Raw genomic sequence first — 24,961 nt, forward strand, 5'->3', positions numbered from 1 at the left:
GTTTTTTGCAGGCCTTTTGGGCAGTGCTACGAGTTTCTCACTTTGCACACGGTGAAGAAGTACTTCCTTCCAGTTATAGAAATGGTTCCCCAGTTTCTAGAAAACCTCACTGATGAGGAGTTAAAAAAGGAAGCCAAAAATGAAGCCAAAAATGATGCTCTGTCTATGATAATCAAGTCACTGAAGAATCTGGCTTCCCGGGTACCGGGGCAAGAGGAAACCGTGAAGAACATGGAAATATTTAGGTTAAAAATGATCCTTAGGTGAGTGAAATACATTTGTTTCTTTGTTAGGATTATTGGAATTTTACAGTGCACCAATGCTGTTTCTTTTCAACTTTTCCAACAGGTTATTGCAAATTTCTTCTTTTAACGGCAAAATGAATGCACTTAATGAAGTAAATAAAGTAATCTCAAGTGTTTCTTACTACACACACCGCCATGGCAACCCAGAAGAGGCAGAGTGGCTCACCGCAGAGCGCATGGCCGTAAGTTATGCTTTTTATTCTAGTCACAGGTGTTATCAGCCTTATTATAGAATAGAAGCCATATGTATTGTGCATGTTTTTGAATGTCTTTTGAGGTGTTAGAAGTGGAAAGAGTAGTGGAAATAGAAGTGGAAAGAGTTCAAATGCTGGCCAGTGATTGAAGACTTACACCCAGTTGCTCTATTATGTACTATCAGAAAGCTGTTTTTGGCAGCATCATCTGCTCTGGTGTATTTGTGGATATCAAAAAACGTCACCTATTCATGAAAAAAAAAGGTTATCTTAAAGGACTGCTCTTATATCATTACTGAACAGCAACCCCTATTGGCCACCAGCCACAAACATCAGTTGTACTACCCTGACTGAAAACTATCGACTACCAAAATACGGGTTAGTAACACAGACGTGAATGTTGTGTGACTTGAAACTAAAAAGCTGTTGTTTTTTTTTTTATAAAAAGAGAACACATGCAGAATATGGCTTGGCTTCTTCTTAAACCAGCCAGAATGTCCATGAAAAAGATAAAGTGCATGTTCAGCCCAAGTGCAGTTTTTTGCAGCTGTACTTAATTCATCTTGGCTACTAAATGACAGAGCATTTATTTTAATGCTCAGTGTAAGCCCAATCATATTAGCATCACCTGTTTTTAGATGGTTTTTTTCCCAATTCACAGCTTTCCTGGCCTTTGCTCCTTTCATAACTTTGTTGGAAAGTGCTGAAGCTGTCAAATTAGTATATTTATGAATATAAAAGTTGCTAAAGTAAAAACCAATGCTTTAATTGTCATTTTACTGACTGTCCCAACTTCTTTTGAATAGGTTTATAAAAGTATGTCTCTACAGAAGAGTTCTGTTGACAACACAATGTATTTAACTTGCTTGTGCTATAAACTAAACCTAAGTTTTTCTCCCTCAGGAATGGATTCAGCAAAACAACATTTTGTCCATTGTACTGCGGGATAGTCTTCACCAGCCACAGTATGTGGAGAAACTGGAGAAGATCCTGCGTTTTGTTATTAAGGAGAAGGCACTTACACTTCAAGACCTGGACAATATTTGGGCAGCCCAGGTAAAGAAAAAAAAATTCCACATTGCTTTAAGTGGAATACAACTGAACTAATGGATGAATGTAAATATTTAATAGACATATTAACTAGGGCTGTCACACGATTAAAATTTTTAATCGAGATTAATCGTGATTAAAGAACAAAATTAATCGAGATTAATCGAGATTAAAAATTTTAATCGTGTGACAGCCCTAAATATATATGTATTCATCTCAATTAATCGCAAACTAATAATTAAGCAAAATTTGAACAGTTATGCACATTGTTATTGCAAGAATGTGTTTACCAATAAAACATTCATAAAATATGATAAAATTATTAAATCTAAATTCATTGTAGAAAGCACATTATCTGACAAAAGTGAGGATCTTTTCCTGTTCATGACCCTGACACTGAAAACAGGTGCACCAACCATAATGTTTTGATCTAATATAAGGCATCAATAAAGCATCAAAACACAGATATGATTATTTCATAGATCTGTTAAGAAAACCCTTTAATACTGTGTTTGTGCAGAAAGAATACTGAGAAATACTGTTCTAAATTACCATTTAATTTGACTGTAGCTATATAAAAAAAGTGTTAATTAAAACAGTCCATGTAAATGCTTAGTCCATATAAATATCAGATACGAATGTGTTTTTAGAAAACTACAAACATCACAAATATAAATCATGTTTATAACCATGTGATAGAATAAGCTGAATAAAATGTTGAGATGAAACATCATACAGAGCTTCACTTCTTACCGGAGGGGAAGGAGGCGGAGATATGCGGTTTTGATGGACAGGTCTAGCAGCCAATGGAAATACTCGTTACAAAGCTTGCGTGGTTTCATTCATCTTTTCATTAACACATAAAAAAAGTGAAAACCGCTAAAAGTAGTTTATCATCGGACAGTTCATGCGCTTTACATCCTAATTCATCTGAAATACAGTTAATTACCACAGAGACACACATGTATATGCCAAATAAAAATAGTTAGATTAAAAATTTTAATCTTGATTAATTTTTTCAATCGCGATTAAAATTTTAACGTGCTAATACGACAGCCCTAATATTAACACATTTAATATAAAACAAATAATAAAGATGTTGACTTATTTTATATATTTTATTCTCAAGTTCATTTGTTGTTATTATGTCATTTTCACAAAGGAAATTAACAGTATCTCTGATCCATAGGCTGGGAAACATGAGGCCATTGTTAAGAATATGCATGATCTCCTTGCAAAGTTGGCTTGGGATTTCTCACCTGAACAGCTGGATCATCTGTTTGACTGTTTTAAGGTCAGTTGTCTCCTGCGTGTGGAACACCATAGTCGTTTTATATCAAGAGCATGTTACAGAATGAATCACGGTAGTTACATATTAACAATTAAATGACATAGTATAACAAAGTGTATGAGAACAACCAAAAACTATGTATAACCTAAAAACAAGTCTTTCAGAATATGTATTAGTGCAATATGAATGAGAGCTTAGGATTTGAAACGAAAAGCATTCAATTAAATTGTGTGTTACGATGCTAACAACTAGATGTATTTTGAATACACTGCTTTAATAATCTGATTTCAATGTTTTATTAACGGTTTATAGGAAAGCTGGACTAACGCGAGTAAAAAGCAGCGGGAAAAGTTGCTGGAATTGATTCGTAGGCTGGCAGAAGATGACAAGGATGGCGTAATGGCTCACAAAGTCCTCAATCTGCTGTGGAACTTGGCCCATAGTGATGATGTTCCTGTGGATATTATGGACCAGGCTCTTAGTGCTCATATCAAGATCCTTGACTATAGCTGCTCCCAGGTACAACCATGTGCAGAATCTCAAAAAGCATTAAATGTTTACTAATTAGGAGATTAGATGATTGATCTCTTTAAAGTTGCTTTGTAGCAAAATGTAGACAAACTATAACCATTAACAAAGATGATTGTGATCACAGATTTCAGTTTGTTTAGTTTTCATTGGAATTATAAGTAGTTTCTGAGTTTCACTCTTAGTGCCAGCCCCAAACCCAACAAAAATAAGAAGGGTTTTGTAAGGAAGGGCATCCAGCATAAAAACTGTACCAAATCAGGTATCCAGACCAAAATGATCCCCTGTGGTGACTCTAAACACAGGAGCAGTCAAAAGAAGACAAAAAGGTCTGGTTTGGTGCAGATTTTATGCTACTAAATTAAAGATCAGCAGTGAAAGTTTTTTTTTTAGCTTCTGATCTTCTAAATTCTCCCAGTTGGCTGAGTTTACTTCACGGTTGTTTTGTCGGTTATTGATTAACCATCGATCAATTACAGTTTGATATTGGTATTGGTTAATAGGATTTGGCTAAATTTGCATTCCTGATCGTTACATAACCCAAATATGCCTAAGCATACTTAATACTAACATTATGTACTGATGTTGCATATAAAACCTTGTGCAGAGTAAATATTGATCTTGTAATCCTGTTTGTTTATTTCTTACCACCAACGGTTGATATTTTCTGAGTCAACATTTTCTTGAATGGATTTTTCTTTCCTTTTTTAGGACAGAGATACCCAGAAAATCCAGTGGATAGATCGCTTCATTGAAGAGTTGAGATCTAATGATAAGTGGGTAATTCCAGCCTTGAAACAAATTCGAGAGATCTGCAGTCTGTTTGGAGAGGCTCCTCAAAATCTAAGGTAAAACTGCTGGATTGTGGTATTGTTTCTTATGATCATTTTTTTAAACATCAGTTCTTGTCACACTCATTTAAAAACTGAACCCATCCATTAAAGTTTTTAAGCACGTTTGCTTTACATTTCCACACAATTTGGTTTGTATAATACAAAAGATTGTCTGGGCCATCTAAGCAGATTTAGCTTCTTTTTTCCTCCCATTTACTGTATGTTTCTGGTTGTTTTTCAAGGATGCTATGTGATTATTCCTTAATATGTCATAGTACGGTGCTCCAAAGATGCTTACTTCATATATGTAGTTCCCATAGTGTTGTTTGTGGAGAAGCAGTCCTAGGTTATAGGTCACTGCAATTACTTTTAAGTAAACACTGACTTGTCTCTTATCTTTCTTATCATTAGTCTAAAAGCACATTCTTATAAATCTTTAGTTGATACACTTGTCTTTTACAATTGTAGTTGACCTTTAAACTTGAAGATTATTTAACCAATTGTACTGGCCCAATCTTAGGTTATTTTATTCAGGTTTAGTTTAATGTCCTCGAGAAACTTTGCTTTAAACACTGATGCTACTTGTTGTATAAAATAATCTTCACCAGTTAGAACGTATGCAATTAGCTTTATTCAGTTGGTGGCATTAAAATGTAAAACCTAATAAATTTTTTTTACTAATACACACATTTCTGCAAATACAAAGTTACTTTATATTTGATGTAAAAATACAGGTGAAGCCTGTGGCATGTAATACTGTGGTTGTGAAATCTTGAAACTTAACCTATTAGGCCTTACTTTACTCCTTAAAAGTTTAGGAACTGTCATTGGCTATGGGTTCCTCCATTTTTTTTTTTATTTAAAATTTGCAGCAAATTTTATTATTTTTAAATAGCTTGCATCAGTTATTGTTTCGTTTCATGAATAAAATATGTAAGTTGGACTTGAGTGCCCAAAATCTTGCATAAAACAGCATGTGTAAATAATAATTTTTCTGCTTATAGTCGACTATTTGAAATGGATAACTGCACTAAATTTATGTTCAGTAACAGAGGTGTGCTAATATTTGTTTCCTTTTATGGAAACTTTAAACTGATCACATGACAGATTTTAAATCTAGTTAATGTAATTGTAGCAAATATATTATCTACATGCTGTTTTGCAGAAAGAAAATACCTTATAACTTAAAGCGCTTAGATGGGTAAGTGTAAAACTACTTTAGGATATAACACATGATTTATAAGCTTTGCTGGCACAAAGCCATTTTTCAGACTCTGATTAATCCTAAATAGGTACTAAAAGTTGTAATAAGTTTAATCTGTGTCTGAAAACTGGCCCTGAAAATTCCAACAACTTTTGAGAATCAACTTTAACATTCCTCTGTCGTTGTGTTCTCTTTTTCGAGCCTAATCTGATACCAAATCTCTGGTAGTATTTGGGTTTAGCTACACTCATAAACTGCACTCGCTCACACCTAATTGCTGTTTTCTCTTGAAATTTTACCTGATGGTGACAGATTTCTGATTTAAACTGCCTTCTCAATGGAAAAGCCCCTAAACTTAAAAGCAGCTGATCCTTGAGGTCTGATTTATTTATTTACTTATATATCTGTGTATATATATATATATATTTTTTTATTTCTCTGATTTATAGTCAGACGCAGAGGAGCCCACATGTCTTTTATCGGCATGACCTTATTAACCAACTCCAGCACAATCATGCACTGGTCACTCTCGTAGCTGAGAACTTGTCAGCCTACATGGAGAACATGAGACAATTCTCCAAAGGTTGGTTATTTCAGAAGTTATGGAGTTTAGTAATGCTAAATGGTAACGTCACAGGACATGAGTAATTGTTTGTTTGTGGTTGTGTGATTTTTAACAGAACACACAGATTTTGACCCTCAGACTGTCAGGCCCGGGAGTCGATACAGTCATGTGCAGGAGGTGCAGGAGCGTCTGAACTTTTTGAGGTATGAATTTGAAATGACACTATACTAATAAAGTGTGGAAGTACAACTGGATTTAGGTCATTGTTTATTTAGTTGTTCCATAAGTATTTAATCGGCATAAATGCATTTCCGCACCATTATTTGTTGGTTATATAATTCCTTTTGCTGACATCTGATGTAATGTTGTACTAAATCATTCTCAGACATCAGAGAGTGCATCCTTAATGCTTTAGAAGAACCTGGGGAGTGGTTATTTAACTCATGACAAGGTTTTGGAAACTTTTTTTTTTTCAAGACTATGTAACTTGTATATTTTGGGATGTGCCCCCCAGGTTTTTGCTGAAGGATGGACAGCTGTGGCTCTGCGCTCCTCAAGCCAAGCAGATCTGGAAGTGCCTAGCAGAGAATGCTGTGTTTCTGTGTGATCGTGAAGCTTGCTTCAAATGGTACTCCAAGCTGATGGGGGACGAGCCGGACCTTGATCCCGACATCAACAAGGACTTCTTTGAGAACAACGTGCTACAGCTGGACCCCTCTCTGCTTACTGAGAACGGCATGAAGTGTTTTGAGCGCTTCTTTAAAGCAGTAAACTGCAGAGAGGGCAAGCTAGTAGCCAAGCGCCGGGTTTACATGATGGATGATCTAGAGCTGATCGGGCTGGATTACCTGTGGAGGGTCAGTATTAAAGCAGGACCAGTTTACATGACATTTCTGTTGTAGTATGCATATGATATTTTCTGCTGAAGATCCTTTCTGCATATCATGACTTGAACTGCTGTGAGTTTTTATACATGGGCAAATATTCATTATGTTGGCTATTTTTACACCACTGACTGGTAATGGAGGTGTTTCAGAGAAATTAGATTAAAGAAGTGTTTTCCAATCCCTTTGCAGGAGGAATGGGCAGAGAATCAGAGCTGAACCATTAGATGTTTTAAAACTGATTTTTGGATATTTCAGCAGTGTTGTTTTTAGTGTATTTACATTGGATCTGATGCTGAAAAATTAATTATGTGATCTTGTTTATCAGTACAATTTTAATTCAGTAAGGCAGGTCTAAAAGAGGATGTGAGCTTGTGCGAATTAATGGTATAGCTAAATGGTAGTCTATATCCTTAATGCACAGTGTAAATGTAACATTTGATGGGTGGGTGTGCAGTGACCTATTTAATTGGCTTTGTATTGTCTGTAATGCAGAGGAACTAATGTATGTCTTCAAAAAACATGCTCAAGTTCAAGAAACAATTACCAGTTTGAGCCGTTTTAGATTGAGATGGCATGTTGACCAGTGATAACAGCAATATGGCTGTTTTAGAACAATATTTGGTTGTTACAGCAGTCCTTTTTTTAAGCTCTTATCTTAAATGCAGCCTTTTTTTAGTTTAGTCACACCTGAGTACTCCCGATCCCATCAGAAATGTAAAAATCTAATGATCTTATTTGTATTATGTTCACCAAGCCAAAACATTATGGCCACCACTGTAATATGTTGTCAGAACTGCTCAGACCAACTAGAGAGGAACTCCACTGATCCTCTAAAGCAGGGTTGGTCGCAAGCCGAAAAATGGGTCGCAGAGAAAAATATTAATCATTAAATAAACTTGTACATGAACGCCCCCTTGTGGAGGCTTTATGATACATTTTGTAAATCACAGTGGGACCAGATTATACAGAGATGCATTGTTGGTGTTGCCTTGGTTGTGTAAAAAAATCATGGACAAAATGTGGCTCGCTTGAAAAACGTTTGAACAACCCTGCTCTAAAGGTGTCTTGTGGTGTTGTTACATCAGCAGCAGGTCCCTTAACTTTTGTATGCTGCAAGGTAGACAGTCCTAAAGAGCATCCTGGTGGCATCTATTCCTCATGTACTTAAAGCACATATGTCTGGACATCCACATGCTCTAATGTCCACTTTTGTCCCGTGTGTTCATTGTGAGTGGTTTGACTGTGGACAAAAGTTAGCATGGGCATTTTGACTGCTCTGCAACTACACAGTCCTATACACACACACACACACTTTAATTTAAGCCATAGTTGGGCTTCTGTCGTTCTGTACCAGACACGATAGCTTTAATTGTACACATCATCAAGTCCTGACTGTCCAACACACTGTACTGTTCAGAGTTAGTCCCTACTTTAGTCATTGTCAGTGGGTACTCACCATGGCTGCCCATGAGCACCCCTTGATGTTTCGGAAATACTTTGACCCAGTTATTTGGTCATAATGGTTTGGTCCTTATCAAAGCCAGTCAGGTTGTCTGATCATATCTGCTGCATTCAGCATACTGTACTAAGACTAAGACTACCATCAGCCCAATATTTAATATAACCCTGACATGACCATGACTTGCTTGACTGTTGTGAAATAGACGTTAATTTTTTTTAAAGGGGGTGGGCATAATCTATTGGCTTATCAGTGTACATAATAACATATGATATATGTGTATATAATAACATATCATCTAAATGGTCTGTTGTGCCGATTATTTAGATGACCTTCCAAAAGGCTTTGTCAAATAGGTTCAACATTTTAACGTTTCCATAGGTGCTCCTCAAATTTTAATATGTTACAATTAACTATTACAGGTTGTGATCCAGGGAAGTGATGACATTGCTAGCCGAGCAATTGACTTGCTTAAAGAGATTTACACAAACCTTGGACCCAAATTACAAGCAAATCAGGTAAGACCTCTTATTACTATTAATTTCTATATGGACTTAAATGCCCTTTTTCGCCTCTTGCTACCTACAAACTGTCCAAACAACACTTCTCCAGAATGTTAATGTGCTGTGGTGGTGAGACAGTATGTGTTCAGACAGGTAGTTTACTGACATTTGGTTGTGCCTGATGATGGAACACTGGGAAGTCTATTAGTGGTGTGCTTTACACATTTCCTGCCACAGCCAGGTGTTGTAGATGGTGGTTCTAGCCTTGTGTTTGGCTTCTTGCCTGTGCAGGTCATGCTACAGTTGGTTTCAGTTTCAGTTCCATTTTCAATCAAGAATAGACTTTTAAGCTTGCCATGCATCAGCTTTGGTCATAGACACTAGCACTTTGCAATACAGGTTTGATTGATTTGTTAGGTTAAGATTTATGGAACCGATTTGTTAGTAGGGTGTGGTCCTACTACAGTGCCATTTTAAGTTGTTGAAATCTTTATTACAGCTCATTCTGTTGTCCGTCCACAGATATTGCACAGATGTTTCCTTATTATGGATCTGAATCTAGGGCTGTTGCGGTGAAAGAATTTCCCCTTGCGATATTCAACCTGTCTCAATATCGCGGTATGCGGTGATATCGGCATTTTTTTAATTTTTTAATTTTATTTTTATTTTTATTTTTTTTTGAAAATTACTTAATTAATCTGGATTTTAGAGCTATATAAACAAGCTTTATTGTTAGGCTATGATTCGGTATATTATTGCTTTATAATGACAAAGATGAGACAGCTTTAAGACCAATGAAATGCGTGTTTATTGTTATTGTTACAGAACAGAGCAGGGATGTGCGTCTTTTCTCTATTAAAAAAAGGTTTAAATTTAGCTTCTAGCCTAGGCTAGATATACACTGTGAAACGAAAAAAAAAGAGTTTAGGCTAAATATTTTAAACGCACATCTAATCAAAATATGGTAAAAAAAAAATAGAATAAAGTCTGTAAGAGTTTAAACCTGCATTATCATGCACGCTAGAAGAACCAACATGTTCATCTGATGTGGTTTAGAGAGGATCTGAGTGGGGTAGTGATGTTCCCGGCGTTACCGATGTTGCACTAATACACGTGTACTGATCCTGCATGCGACTTTACAGATCAAAGCAAATCTAGCCTGGTTATTGCGCCACTATTAACTATCTATTTAGTAGATATAATTAACATAACAATATATACTACATTTTAAGTTATTATTCGTTTCAATAAATTTTTATTCAACGAAAAAATACATTTAAATCATTCCAGCGATGATTTAGAAGAATAATGAAGAGAATGTTTGCAGGCTGCAATGCCATATTAACTGTCATTAAGTGTTTTAGTTCACCAAGGCTGTTTAAATATAGTCTAAATTACAAGTATTTATTGAGTGTGAACTCAATTTAATCATGAATAAACTTGCCTATAATTCCTGTTGCGATTGTTTACATTTTAAAACACAAACTCTGACACTCAGCAGCAACGCATGAGAACAGGTTGCGGGAAAATGTCGCTCTTAGCTTATTTTCATTATGAATTTATTTAACATTTATTACACCCGAATGTAAGTGTAAAACAAGATGGACCCTGCAAAAAAAAAAAAAAAAAAAAAAAAAAGAGAAGAAAGAAAGAAAAAACCGCGGTGATGCGGTTGCTTGGCATGCCCTGCGGTTGGCTGGTCTATACCGCGATATTTCAAAATTGCGGTTAGCGCGACAGCCTTATCTGAATCCCCAGTTTAGGTCTAAATACTTTTGGATGTGTAGTATGTTTACGAAGCGTCTTAAAGCTGACTGCTAGCTGTTTTGATGTCATCGTTGTGATGCATTTGTGTGCAGGTTGAGATCCATGAGGACTTTATACAGTCTTGCTTTGATCGACTCAAAGCCTCCTATGACACACTGTGTGTGCTGGACGGAGATAAGGACAGCATTAACTGTGCCAGGCAGGAGGCCATCCGCATGGTGCGGGTTCTCACCGTGCTAAGGGAGTACATCACAGAATGTGACAGCGACTACCATGAAGAGAGGACCATCCTACCCATGTCCAGGTTCTTTACTCACACACATTTATGAGAGGGGTTACAATACAAAAAACTCTTGATGAATAACCTCTAGCCTTTCTTTGTTTTATTTTCTGCAGAGCGTTCCGTGGGAAGCACATCACACTGATTGTGCGCTTTCCAAACCAAGGCAGACAGGTGGATGACCTGGACATCTGGTCCCACACCAACGACACTATTGGTTCTGTCAGGCGCTGTATTCTCAACCGTATCAAGGCCAACAGTGCACACACCAAGATTGAGCTCTTTATCGGTGGAGACATCATTGATCCGGCAGATGACAGGAAACTGATTGGTCAGCTTAATCTTAAAGATAAAACGGTAAAGATGTTTATTGTTTCTTTATTTATCTCCCAATTCAATCATGTCTAATTTCAGCATGTTCCTGTGAATATGCTGCTGCTTGCACAACTCCAATCTGATAAGGGAGGAAAATAAAGTGCCTACTAAAATAAAAATAAAATATCTTCAAAGTTAGCAACAGTGTTTTGAAGCTTTTGTTACATTTTTGTAAATTGTAAAATTGTACTTAAACTAAGCATTATGTGACTAAAGAACTTTTTTTTAAAAACATTTAATAAGATTATCTTGTGCTTTTTTTTCCTTCTTCTTCTTCTTCTTATTATTATTGTTATTATTGTCTCCCCATAACATTGTTAGTTGTATTCATCTTCCAGCTCATCACAGCCAAGCTCACCCAGGTCAGTGCCAATATGCCTTCAAGCCCAGACAGTTCCTCTGACTCTTCTACTGGCTCCCCTGGAAACCATGGCAACCACTACAGTGATGGGCCAAACCCTGAAGTAGAGAGCTGTCTCCCTGGTGTGGTAAGGACCATAGCACAGAAACATCTCGCATTGTTAATTCATTCCAAAACTCATGACTTAAAAAGTCAAATAAACCCTTTATATAAACCTCTAAATGCAACACCATAATGTAGCTCATACAATAATGCCTTTAATAGTTTTTTACTTGTCCTTTTAACAGATTTATAGATTTTAATTATTGTTAATGTCAAGAAAAACAAAAAATTTGTTTAAAACCTACTTAAACACAGGTTTGAATAAACTACAATGAACCTACGTGGATCGTTGGAACTATAGGTATCGGACATCAAGAAAATAATTATTCTCATACATTGCATTGTTTCGTATATATAAGAGGAGTTGCCAAAAGAAGTAACAATCATCATGAGTTATTATTGTGTTTGTTACTGTAAATTATCATTGATACTATAAGTATTGTGATATTTGCAATATTTATTTTGTGTCTTTTTTAGATAATGTCCCTGCACTTGCGCTATATTTCTTTCCTGTGGCAAGTAGCTGATTTGGGCTGTAATCTCAACATGCCTCTGCTACGAGATGGAGCCCGGGTCCTTATGAAGCTTATGCCTCCAGGTACTTGATTAGTACCTTTTGTCTCTGCAGTCAGCTAACATCTTCGTTTGTTGGATTGCACTGATTATGCCATACATTTATTTGTTCCCAGATAACACTACAGTGGAAAACCTGCGAGCAATCTGTCTGGATCATGCCAAGCTTGGAGAAAGCAGTCTTAGCCCCACTCTTGATTCCCGCTTTTTTGGCCCATCACCCTCCCAAGTTCTCTACTTAATAGAGGTTTGTTATACATGTTATTATAAACACACAGAAGTATGAAAAAAAAAAAACGATTGGGGGGAAAAAACAAAAAAAACAATGCTGTGTGCTTTTGTCTTTTAGGTGGTCTATGCCTTGCTCATGCCAGCAAGTGGCACGCTGGGAGAGGATGCTAACGATTTCCAATACAACTTCTTGCGTAGTGGTGGCCTACCACTGGTCTTGAGCATGCTGACCCGAAATAACTTTCTTCCAAATGCTGACATGGAGACCCGCCGGGGAGCCTATCTCAATGCTTTAAAAATAGCCAAGCTCCTGCTAACAGCGGTGGGATTTGGCCATGTGAAGGCTGTGGCTGAAGCCTGCCAACCTGTGGCAGAGAGCAATGTACCTGTGTCACCTGTAAGTTTTCCAATTTAAAATTTACCCTCCACCACATATTTTCCCTTTTTCTTCTGCTTCAGCTATACAATGATATACTATCAGGGTGAACTCCTGCAAAAAATATTGTTGGGAAGCATTTACAGTCAGATGTCTGAGCTGCTGGGGAGACCTGCTGTGTCTGCAAGTGTGACCTTTTCAGTTTGCTTAAAGACCCCGCTTGCCTAACAGTTCCCATAATGTTTAGAGCAGGGGTCGCCAACCTGAGTGCACCTGGTCACTCGCAGGGGCCACGTGAGTCGCCTGCAGGGCATGTTCTAAAAATAGCATTAGTCACCATAGAGCTTCATGTAAAAATTGCATTCGTGTTGCTGTTCTTTTTGAACCAACACTTGCATTGATGTAGATTTAAAAACAACAATACTGAATGTAAAATTTTAAAAACAAATATGTTTATGTATATGTAAACTGATCTAGTCTGGGGGTCAAAGTTTAATATTGTGCCCAAGACAAACCGCAATCTCACGGTTTGCTGAGACAAGCAAACGGGCACAGCTTCGATGGCGAGCCAAAGCAAATGAGAACCTACCATTTTCACAACATTGGGAGCACGAGTTATTTATTTTTTTTTAGAAAAGGAACATGTACGTATATGTCTCATTTGCGGGGAGACGGTAAAGCGGCACAATGTGGTGAGACATTTCAGTACGTGACACAAAAGCTTACATGCTAACTACCCACCTGGCAGTGCACTACAGGCAGGAAAGTCCCATGAGTTGAAGGCAGCTTTGGGCAGACAGCAGTCTTTTTTCATAAAACCGGTGAAAGTCACAAAAAGCAACTGTAGCTTCATTTAGAGCTGAAAATTTTTTGATAAAGAAAGCCTTTTTGGATAGGGAGGTCTTAAAAGAAGCATGGTGATAATAGCAAAAACTGTGTTCAAAGACAAGAAGAAAGGCCGCTTAGGTGGCGCAGTGATAAAACACGCTAGCACACCAGAGTTGACATTTCGAACTTGTCAGGTTGAAAGTCAGCTCTGCCATCTGGCTGGACTGGGCAGCTACATTAACAACGATTGTCTTGTTGTTCATACAGGGTGGGAAGCTGAATAGAGAATAATGCATTGATGAGGGTGTGGCTCTCAGTACACAAAGCTGATCCGCATATGAATTTGCCTCGTGCAGGTAAAACAATGCAGTCAGCTACTGCACACTTGTCGGAGGAGGCGTGTGACAGTCTCGCTTTTCTCACTCAGCAGTGGAGATCAGCATCAGTAGAGAGAAAGCGTAATGCAATCGGGTAATTAAATACAACTAGAGTGGGAGAAAATGCAAAAAAAAAAACACTTTCTCCAATGTTCTACTGGGGGCAAGTTTGATGGTTAAACGATGGAGCATTAAACTTAAATATTGTACAAAAATGTGAAACCTAATTTGTTAAAAAAGGTAACCGATGTGATGATTTGTTAAAAATGCTTGATTAGATTATTTTTTAATCTTTCATAACTGATCATTTGTACAAACATGATCAAAAATGTTACAAAGCTAGTGATGAGTACTAACAGGACATGATTGACATCATTGAAGGTGAACTGTGCAACTTTGTTATTCAGAAGGTTTGTATCAAACAAGTAGCCCTTCGTATTACTCAGTACCTTTGAAGTAGCTCTCAGTTTCAAAAAAGTAGGTGACCCCTGGTTTAGAGCATCCTGGTTCCATCTTTAGGTCTCGGCAAATGTCAAGAGTATATGGTGACTCGAAGTGTTGCGTACAGATCCAACTGCACTCTGTTTTTTGTTTTTGTCAAGTCATCCAAGTCTTCTACTGTTAATATTTGTCTATGCAAGTTGTATAACTGTATGCTTGATTTAAATACGCCTCCTTTAGAGTGCATGTTTCTATTAAAAAAAAGACACTAATAGTTTGGTCTCCCTCTGACTCTCCACAGATAAACCAGGTCACCCATGACCAGGCACTGGTTCTTCAGAGTGCCCTGCAGAACATCCCCAATCCTTCAGCTGAGTGCATGCTACGCAATGTTGCAATCCGCCTAGCTCAGCAGATCTCTGATGAGGTATGGCCCAAAGTTCTTTTTTCACCCGGGCTCTTTTAGGTTCGAAAATTCTTTTGTTGAAACTAAACAGCCGATAGGAATAATTTTTAGAGCTGCGTTCATTACTGTAGAATTTTACTATTTATATGGTGTGTGAGTCGAGGATCACTCCGGTTTACAAAACAATAACTTTTAATCCGAGTATGAAAACTTCAGGACCATAACATACAGCTTTTATGAGTTTACGTGTTACAAGACTGAACGACATCTCAGTATTGAGCACTCTGATTGGCTTAGTTATGTAACCGAGCGTCGTAGTGATGCACTTGCTTTATCCTTAAAAAGTCTTAAATTTGTTTCTCTTAAAAAAAAGTCTTATCTTAAAAAGTCTTAAATTCATCTGCCACTGGTCTTAAAAATGCCACAGAGTGTAAATATAATTTTGGTTTTATTTTCGCGGATTGTATCTCGTAATTTCCAGATTTCGTATGCAAATTGTTTAACTGTTTAAACGGCGGACTGAACTAAGTGGAACCAACGGCAGTCTTAATGGTTCCGAGGAGCGCTAATTTGAGGTAACCTTACGCTCATTACTTGCTAAACGCCACTGCTGGCATGGGAAAGTGTACATTTAATAACGGGGTTCGTACGGGTGCTTGAAAATCCTTGAAAATGCTTGAATTTTCATGTCGTATTTTCCAGGTTTGAAAAGTGCTGGAATTTTGGGTGAAGTGCTTGAAAATGCTTGAAATCGTAACAGTATTTCTTTCACTACAAATAGCTATCTGACCGAATAGTTCACTTATTAGAGAAATAAAAAAGTCGCAGAGCCTAAAAGGAAAACTGCTCCGCCTGCGCCTTGCTTGCTCCTGTGTGTAACAGTGATGCGAATTCCGGCTCTTTTTGGTGAGCCATTTGGCTCAGCCATGGGCTCACCTCACCGAGAAGAGCCGACTCTTTCTGCTCCAAAACGGCTCTTCAATGTTACCACTTCTGCCTGTGGAGTGCCTGCCCGTGCCGCGGAGAAGATCACCCTAATATTCTGCCTTGTTTTAAGTTACAAAAGGAAATAAAGAAAGTAACGGCTCTTGGACGGGAGTCGGCTCCCATTGTTCACGTAAAAAATAGTTGGCTCAAAGAGCTCATTCGCAACCGACAGCTAGTGTGTGACTGCGATCAGTCTGTTTTCATGTGTGACCCGTCCCCCGAAGAGACAGTGGGTGTTAGTGATAGGTCATTTGCGAACGATCCGATTCTATTGAACGGCTCTTTAAAATGAACGAAAGGAACCGAGTCGCGCCTCTGGGAGCCGCTATGTGTATTTTTTTTATTTTTGCGCAGTTCTTAACGACTGTAATCTACCCATTCAGCTTCACATCAGTAGAGGGAATTAATCAGTCATAATGAGTCATAATAAAGAGTGAGCGAGAGACACGTACACACACACGCACACACACACGCACACACAAACACACACACACACACAGAGAGAGAGAGAGAGCCGTAACAGAGCTACAGATAGAACATGCAGAAAATAAGCAGTGCTCTTAGTATAATGACAAATAATTAAGAAATAAACTTGTTTAATTATGCTAACGTGTAACAGGACAGATTATTCCCGAGTGGAGAAATCAAGTGAAGTCAGAGAACGTGTTTTTTTAAAATGCAAACTTGCCCTAAATGCTGCAGTTTAATTATTTTTGTGTTTCTAATTGTTTTTTTTTTAAGCTTGAAATGTAAGCCCAGTTAGGCTACAAGTTATACTGCAGAGCGTTCGAGACTTTTATGCAGTCGCCTCAGCACTTGGCGACCCCGCTCTGTAACTTTACGTGGTCTACCACTTCGGGGCCCGAGTTGCTGTCGTTCTCAATCCCACTTTGTTATACCACTGACAGTTGACTGTGGAATATTTAGTAGTGAGGAAATTTCATGACTGGACTTGTTGCACAGGTGGCATCCTATCACGGTACCACGCTGGAATTCACTGAGCTCCTGAGAGCAACCCATTCTTTCACAAATGTTTGTAAAAGCAGTCTGCATGTCAAGGTGCTTGGAGTGAATACTTTTGGCAATATAGTGTATGTATTTGAAAAATTAGAGAAAATTGAGACCCCGTTTTCAGTGTACAGACGGTTCTGGTTTATACAAAATATAAGTATAAATGGTTTTGGTTTATACAAAACTTCATTTAAATTTGAATAATTAAATATTGGTTAAACAGAAAATACAGCACTCGCATGCTTACAATAAAGTCTGTAAACATAATGTTGATGTGTGCTTTTTGCTGCTTTGTTACTGCGACAATGTGGTCTCAGAGTGGTATTAAAAAGTCTTAAAAAGTCTTAAATTTAATTTCCCCATACCTGCAGATACCCTGTAAAAGAACATTAAGCAATAGCTTGGATGCAGGCATTTTTTTTCCTACAGCACTGCAGAGCTATTCAGTTGTTAAACATATACATTGGATTAATTTGAATAACTGTAATGTACTTGAAGTGTGCACTGTGTGAACAGTATTATCTAGTTCTTATCTAGACAATATCTAGAAAATACAAGTATCGGTTTGAGACATTATGCTAATAAATGGTCAGAAAAGACTGCACTATCACATTCGAGGCTTGTTTGGTGCCTCTGTTTGTCTACTGATCCCAAGTCACAAAGATGCTAAAATATTAGATTTTGCCGTCCAATGCACTCAATAAACAAAAAATTGATAAAAGCATGATAAAGCACAATATAAACTATTCAGTATGAAATTCAGTGTGACTTTGATTTATCTTGTTTCTTTATTTTTCTTGTGCCTCTGATTAAATCACAGCCATGATGTTATTTGTGACAACACACTCCCTCTCTTGCATGATTATCTTCCTCAATTATATCATTCCTTATTTTTTGCTGTTCACATTTGTTTAAAAAAACTTGATAACAAAGATAAATTGATTTAGATTTGATCAAATTTTTTTCTGATACAGAACTTTTTCCAGGCCTCTAAGTATATCCCAGACATCGGTGTGATCAGAGCAGTTCAGAAGATTGTCTGGGCCTCTGGTTGTGGCTCAATTCAGCATGTCTTTAGTCCTATTGAGGAGATCAGCAACATCTATGAGAAGGTGCACATCAATATTTCTAGAGTATTAAAGCCTCATAAAAATTGCTTCATTGTTCATATGTAATGTAGTACAGCCTACTTCATACGCAAGCAGAAGTTGAATCTATGCCCTATGTTCCTGTAGACGAATGCAGGAAATGAGCCGGATGCAGAGGATGAGCAGGTATGCTGTGAGGCTCTGGAGGTCATGACCCTGTGCTTTGCTCTCATCCCCACTGCACTTGATGCACTTAGCAAAGAGAAGGCCTGGCAGACTTTTATTATTGACCTGCTGCTGCACTGCCAAAGCAAGTAAGTAGCTTTTTTTTTTTTTTTTGCATGTGTACTAGCCGTGGTTTAACTACTAAAACTCAAGATTCTAAACACTTTTGTTTGCAGGTCTGTTCGTCAGTTGGCCCAAGAACAGTTTTTCCTCATGGCCACTAGGTGTTGTATGGGACACAGGCCTTTACTGTTCTTTATTACTCTTCTATTTACAGTTTTAGGTGTAAGTATTAAACAATTCCATCATAAATGGTTCATAATGTTAAATCTACAAGATGCAGGAAACCCTGATTTTGTTTGGGTTTTTTTTCCAGAGCACTGCAAAGGAACGGGCTAAGCATGCTGGCGATTACTTTACCCTCCTACGACATTTGCTCAACTACGCATATAATAGCAATATTAATCTCCCCAATGCAGAAGTTCTTCTTAATAATGAGATTGATTGGTTGAAGCGGATCAAGGTATGATTTACTTTCAGCTGTTTTATTGTTTGTTGCATTTGTTATTGCAGACATTTAACATTGAAGACACCACTGAGGACAGTGATAGCCTAGTAGGTAGAGCTTTGGGCTATCAATCAAAAGATTGAGAGTTTGAATCCTGGCTTTGCCATGCTGCCACATTTGGGCCCTTGAGCAAGGCCCTTAACACTCTCACCCAGCTTCCAAAACAAGCTGGGATATGCAAAGAAGAAATTTTGTTGTATTGTACACCTGTATATGTATATATGGCAATAAAGGCATTCTATTCTATTTTACCTGCATTTACATTTATGGCATTTGGCAGATACCTTTATTAGAATTAGAATACTTTGTCACTCCACTGCGTGCAGTACAGCGAAATTGAAAGCATTGAATGTTTTCTGTTTTTAGGAAGAGGTTAAAAGGACTGGAGAGACTGGGGTAGAGGAGACCATTTTAGAGGGCCATGTTGGTGTCACAAAAGAGCTCCTTGCTTTCCAGACTGCAGAAAAGAAGTATTATATAGGCTGTGAAAAGGGAGGAGCCAATCTCATCAAGGTAAGACCTAAAGCCTTTGTTTTACTGTCTGCATAGACATTTCAGAAAGTCATCTAGTGTTGGAGGTTGTTGCATGTTTGTATACACGTTGAAACTATGGCCAAGTGTGATTTTGGGTGCCGGTTTGCTATGCATATATATATATAATATATACATGTAATATGTTTTCTTTGCAACAGAAAAACATTCCTACATCATCACCTTCATTCTTGACCATAGGGACAGTATTCTTCTGGTCATAAGCGTAGCCTTTCTTGTGCTGATCTATATGGCCAGACAGTTCCAGTTTTTATTCCTCACTACATGGAACTGAGACATACATCAGCAGCAATGGTATCTGGTCAACAACTGAAAGGAATAACCCTCCCCAAACAAAGCTCAATTTTCACAGCAGAAGCCCAAGCACTACTCCTAGCATTAGAGTATACAGAATCAATTCAACAACGAAGAACACTCATATGCACAGACTCAAAATCCTGTCTACAAGCACTTCAAGCTCTAGAAACCAACCACCCAACAATCACAGAAATTCTGCAGAAAGTGTACTACCTAGAACAACACAGTTACAATGTCGTCTTATTCTGGATACCAGGACACTGCGGGCTCCTGGGCAACGAGAGAGCAGATCAAGCAGCAAAAAAGGCCACATGCATACCGGATCCAATGTACCAGATCCCACCAGTGGACCTCAAACCTACAATAAACTCATATATCAAGGACAAATGGCAAAACGACTGGAACACACACCAGAATAATAAATTGCACGAAGCTAATCCCACTATTGGGGGAAAAAATGAAGACCTACCTCGAAAACCGTTGGGACCAGACAGTATACACAAGATGCCGTATTGGACATACTAGATTAACACACATGTACCTGATAAAAGGCGAAGCTGTCCCATATTGCGCAACATGCCAAACACAGATTACAATAAAACATTTAATGCTGGAATGTGTCATCTATAACCATGAAAGACAACAGATCTTATCAGCAAAAACCATAAAAGAACTCTTTACCAAGACAAAAGCAACAACATAACAACACAAATTCCTGTCATTAACAAAACTGAAACAACTCATATAAATGAACATACATAGACAACAGACATAACTTCTCTAAGTCAAATGAAATAAGTAAATAAAAGACAGATCACAACCTTTCCTGCCATGAACATGTCCCAAAGGGCAGACATGGTGTTAAAAACTAAACACTAAACTATGGAACTGTGTCCCAGAACTCTCTGGTCTATCCTACTCCCTTCTGGCATATTTCAGTTGCCTTTCCTGTGCTTCTTTGTCAAGGGTTGTGTGCATTGTTGAGTCCAGCCAGTCCATAAAGTCCTTGGTTGTTAAATGATTGTCATATGGTTGCAACTGACACGTTTGTGTTAGCTATTATCAGATCATCCTTTAAGTCTTTTGCAGTATCATATAGTTTTATTTAACTAATAAAGACTTGCTTACCTCTGCTTTTATATTCTGTTTTATTTTTAGGAGCTGATAGATGACTTCCTTTTCCCAGCCTCTAATGTCTACCTGCAGTACATGAAGAGTGGAGAGTTTCCTCCTGAGCAGGCCATACCTGTGTGTAGCACTCCAGCCACAATCACCGCTTGCTTTGAACTTTTAGTTGCACTTGCTGTTGGATGTGTACGCAATCTCAGACAGATTGTCGACACCCTAACTGACATGTACTACTCAGGTATGGATACTAGTCCTGTTTTTCGTATATGTGTGAATTGCTTTGCTTTTCTATGCACAGTGTTAAATAAAAACAATCTTTCCCAGGATGTGAGGCCCTTACTGAATGGGAGTATCTGCCACCTGTGGGTCCAAGACCTAATAAGGGCTTTGTAGGGTTAAAGAATGCAGGTGCTACCTGCTACATGAACTCAGTTATCCAGCAGCTTTACATGATCCCACCCATCAGAAACGGCATCCTGGCCATTGAGGGTACAGGCAGTGATGTGGACGATGACATGTCTGGGGATGAGAAGCCAGATAATGAGGTATTTACTAAACTTCTCTTTGACTTTTTTATTTGAGGTTTTTTTTTAAGGAAATTGATTTGCTTGTACACTATAATTTTGCAAGCTTGAATAGTGCATAGTTTTAGTTTCTTAAAGAATAAAAAACACAATAGTTGAACTGTTGCAGTGCTTGTTTACAATCTAGCTCCTGCCAATATTTTTGCAGAGTAATGTCGATCCACGAGATGAGGTCTTTAGCTATCAGCACCAATTTGATGACAAGCCATCACTGGGGAAATCTGAGGACAGGAAGGAATATAACATCGGGGTTCTACGCCACCTGCAGGTTATTTTTGGACATCTTGCCTCGTCTAGATTGCAGTACTATGTTCCCAGAGGCTTCTGGAAACAGTTCAGGTAACTATGCTGTTCTTTTGTGAAGTTGCTTGTAAATGTTTTGACAGCTTTCCAAATCTTTTAGGCAGTAACACTTTAATTTTGATGATCATGCAATGCATCATTATCATTTTACATCTGCAATAGCAGCATAGTCATATGGCACAACCACCTATTAAATAAACATTTATTTATTACTTTCCTCTCATAAAAAAATGTTTTTATATTCAGTGTACAAAGGTAATTCAATAATAGTGTAATATTTCATAAACCAACCATTTTAACAACCTGGAATCAGTTTACCTTATACAGGAATTGCCCAGGAACCATGCCCAGATATGACTAAAAATGGACTTTAAACCTGACTTCTTCATAAAATAATGCCTGTCTATGCTGAACATGTGTCCTTGTGTCAGTTTTACTGTAACATTTTACAGGCCAACATCTCATATATTGGAACGTGTTTTTTAAAAAGGTTTTGGAATTTTAGACTTTTATTATAAATGAATTACCCTTTCAATAGTTTGCTTCATTTTGTGATGAATTGTTGTCCTGTCTGTCATCAAAAAATGAATCTGCTGTAAATTTCTGCAGTGAAAATGTATTTACACTAAGGATTTACTGTAGAATAATGCATTATGCATGACCTGTATTGATTGAATCATTTTAAAGAAGATTGATGGAATTGGATGCAAAAGTGCATGCTTTCATTAAACTTCATAACCTTATTTGACCACATAGCTAGTATCAGCTGTTTCTCTAATGTTCGGAAAACTTATTGTCTTGTGTCATGGATCTTGTGAATTTATCTGGTCGTGTTTCTCTGCTCACAGGCTTTGGGGTGAGCCAGTAAATTTAAGAGAACAACATGATGCTCTGGAGTTCTTCAATTCACTTGTAGATAGTTTAGATGAGGCTTTAAAAGCACTGGGTCATCCTGCCATGCTGAGCAAAGTGCTTGGAGGTTCCTTTGCTGATCAGAAGATCTGTCAGGGCTGTCCTCATAGGTGGGTATGGTTAAATTAGACAGGTTGTTAACTGAACTTAAATAGGGTTGCTCATAATAACTTTTGTGTCCATTGCTTTACAGGTATGAATGTGAGGAGTCCTTTACAACACTGAATGTAGATATCCGAAACCACCAGAATCTTCTTGACTCCATGGAGCAGTATGTAAAGGGGGACTTACTCGAAGGTGCTAATGCCTACCACTGTGAAAAATGCAACAAGAAAGTAAGCATTTTTATACCTTTTAAATACAAGAATAAAAAATAAGCTTTGCATAGCTCTAAAGACTAAACGTATGTTATCATTTACAGGTTGACACAGTAAAGCGGTTGCTCATCAAGAAACTGCCTCCAGTACTTGCCATACAGTTGAAGCGATTTGACTATGATTGGGAACGGGAGTGTGCCATTAAGTTTAATGACTACTTTGAGTTTCCTCGGGAGCTGGACATGGAACCCTACACAGTAGCAGGAGTAGCCAAGCTGGAGGGATCTGATGTGCACCCTGAGAATCAGGTACAGCATGGTTTAAATGTAGTCAGTAATAGCCAGGGTTTAAGCTAATCTTTTTTGCCATTTTATTATGACAAGTTACTTAACAAACATCACCACTTGTTACTGTCAATTAATACATTCATTCATCCTCATTAACTGCTTTGTTCTGAGTGGGTCACTGGCTATCTAGAAACTTTCCATCAACAGTGAGTGATGGGCAGGATTAAACCCTGGACATAGGACCCATGGGTCTATTCCACGCTGGCTTACTTGGCCAGGGCCTTTTTTTTTTTAAATATATTTTCTCCCCATTTTCCTTCCGATTGAGCACACTCAATTTTGTCTTTCGCTGCTGAGAGATAACAGATTGCATCCAAGGAGAGCACGTTGCTGTACACGCCTCCTTCGACACGTGCACAGCCCTCCTCTTCTCGCCCATGCATTCTGCACAGGCGTCTCTTTCGCCAATCAGGGTCCTTACACAGCGTATGAAGAAACACCCACCCACATGTAGTCCGGCCCCCACCCTGCAGATACGGTGGCCAGTTAGTATCTGCTGCAGGCACTGCCAATTATGCCCGCCAGATGGCACCCAGCCGACCGGTGGCAACATCGAGTTTCGAACCGAGGAGATCAGAAACTCGGTGCTGGTGTGCAAGCGGAATATCCCGCTGCGCCACCTGGGCACCGCCGGCCAGGGCCATTTTTCTGTAATATTCGGCATTAATATTTGTTTGTCATCTACGTGTGTGAAACAGGAAGTTCTGGGTCTCTTACCTTTCATTGATGAATGCTATTTTGCTCAAGAAATAAAATGTAACCACAACAATATTAAGTAAATGCAAGTTATGAATAGGGATACATTTTATTTATTCTTAATTTTTTACACAGACAAAAGTGAATGCTGTATGAAGTATGTCCAATGTATTAAGCAGATGAGTTTCCTCACCACAAACAATTGATTTTTGTGCTCTCCCTTGGCTAATGGCAAAGCTTTTATCTAACTGTTTAGTTATTGCATGTTCAAATCCTAACTGTGTAATTCATGTCTAATTGGCCATTCCACTCCACTGTCAGATAAACCAATGTCTATATCTCAGAGCTCATGCGAGACTGTACTCTCTAAAAACATTCTGCTGCCTTATGTTGTAAGATGTGGTGGCTGGTTTAAGAAAGCATACATTAAAAACGTAAAAAAGAGAACTAGTTTGTTGATGTGAAAAAAATGTAGAGCAAACTCTATTTAATAAGAAGTAGAAACCCAATTACAATGGCAAACAAAATAGGTCTTCCTAATCACCTAACAACCACTAATCCGGTAAAGCAGGGGTTAGCACGATTTATCCAAGACACACATAGCCAGCTAACCTTTTAATTATGTGCTGCAGCCTATAAGATGTCATTGAGTAGGTCAGCACACACAACACTGGCATTGAATACAGGAATTTTGTTTCTTCTACATTAGCTTCTGACCATTACTAGCTGAAGTCAGGCTATTGGGTGAATACTTTTTTTTTGTTGTACCACTGTGGACTCAATATGTTATGTTGCCACACAAAAATTAAGTGAAAGTAGAATAGAACAGAATTTGTGTTCACAGTGTGGAATTCTTCGGTCACTCATTGCATTAAAAAAAAATTACAACATATAATACAAAACTTAAAACATACATAATGAACATATCACATTACTGAAATCCTTTCAATTGTGTTTGGTAAAAATGACCACCTATATATAAACATTTTGGTTGCCCTCTGCATCCTATA

At 38.0% G+C, this 24,961-nt stretch overlaps 1 protein-coding gene across 5 annotated transcripts in view; it reads left to right on the forward strand.

Moving 5' to 3' along the window:
* Positions 1-24,961, forward strand: part of usp9 (ubiquitin specific peptidase 9) — a 57,606-nt gene that overhangs the window by 20,486 nt on the left and 12,159 nt on the right. For all 5 annotated transcript variants that reach the window (XM_063006553.1, XM_063006555.1, XM_063006556.1 and 2 more), the window contains exons 8-35: positions 12-263; positions 349-487; positions 1,403-1,555; positions 2,739-2,843; positions 3,153-3,359; positions 4,080-4,216; positions 5,855-5,988; positions 6,086-6,173; positions 6,485-6,827; positions 8,739-8,834; positions 10,679-10,890; positions 10,983-11,223; positions 11,580-11,729; positions 12,182-12,302; positions 12,394-12,524; positions 12,627-12,905; positions 14,832-14,957; positions 17,909-18,046; positions 18,170-18,336; positions 18,424-18,532; positions 18,624-18,770; positions 19,182-19,328; positions 20,823-21,030; positions 21,117-21,337; positions 21,525-21,715; positions 22,528-22,701; positions 22,785-22,926; positions 23,013-23,216. In XM_063006553.1, coding sequence (XP_062862623.1) covers positions 12-263; positions 349-487; positions 1,403-1,555; positions 2,739-2,843; positions 3,153-3,359; positions 4,080-4,216; positions 5,855-5,988; positions 6,086-6,173; positions 6,485-6,827; positions 8,739-8,834; positions 10,679-10,890; positions 10,983-11,223; positions 11,580-11,729; positions 12,182-12,302; positions 12,394-12,524; positions 12,627-12,905; positions 14,832-14,957; positions 17,909-18,046; positions 18,170-18,336; positions 18,424-18,532; positions 18,624-18,770; positions 19,182-19,328; positions 20,823-21,030; positions 21,117-21,337; positions 21,525-21,715; positions 22,528-22,701; positions 22,785-22,926; positions 23,013-23,216 — 4,762 coding nt within the window. The remainder of the gene's footprint in view (positions 1-11; positions 264-348; positions 488-1,402; positions 1,556-2,738; positions 2,844-3,152; positions 3,360-4,079; positions 4,217-5,854; positions 5,989-6,085; positions 6,174-6,484; positions 6,828-8,738; positions 8,835-10,678; positions 10,891-10,982; positions 11,224-11,579; positions 11,730-12,181; positions 12,303-12,393; positions 12,525-12,626; positions 12,906-14,831; positions 14,958-17,908; positions 18,047-18,169; positions 18,337-18,423; positions 18,533-18,623; positions 18,771-19,181; positions 19,329-20,822; positions 21,031-21,116; positions 21,338-21,524; positions 21,716-22,527; positions 22,702-22,784; positions 22,927-23,012; positions 23,217-24,961) is intronic.

The sequence above is a fragment of the Trichomycterus rosablanca genome, chromosome 12, assembly GCF_030014385.1.
Source record: "Trichomycterus rosablanca isolate fTriRos1 chromosome 12, fTriRos1.hap1, whole genome shotgun sequence".
Classification (NCBI taxonomy): Eukaryota; Metazoa; Chordata; class Actinopteri; order Siluriformes; family Trichomycteridae; genus Trichomycterus; species Trichomycterus rosablanca.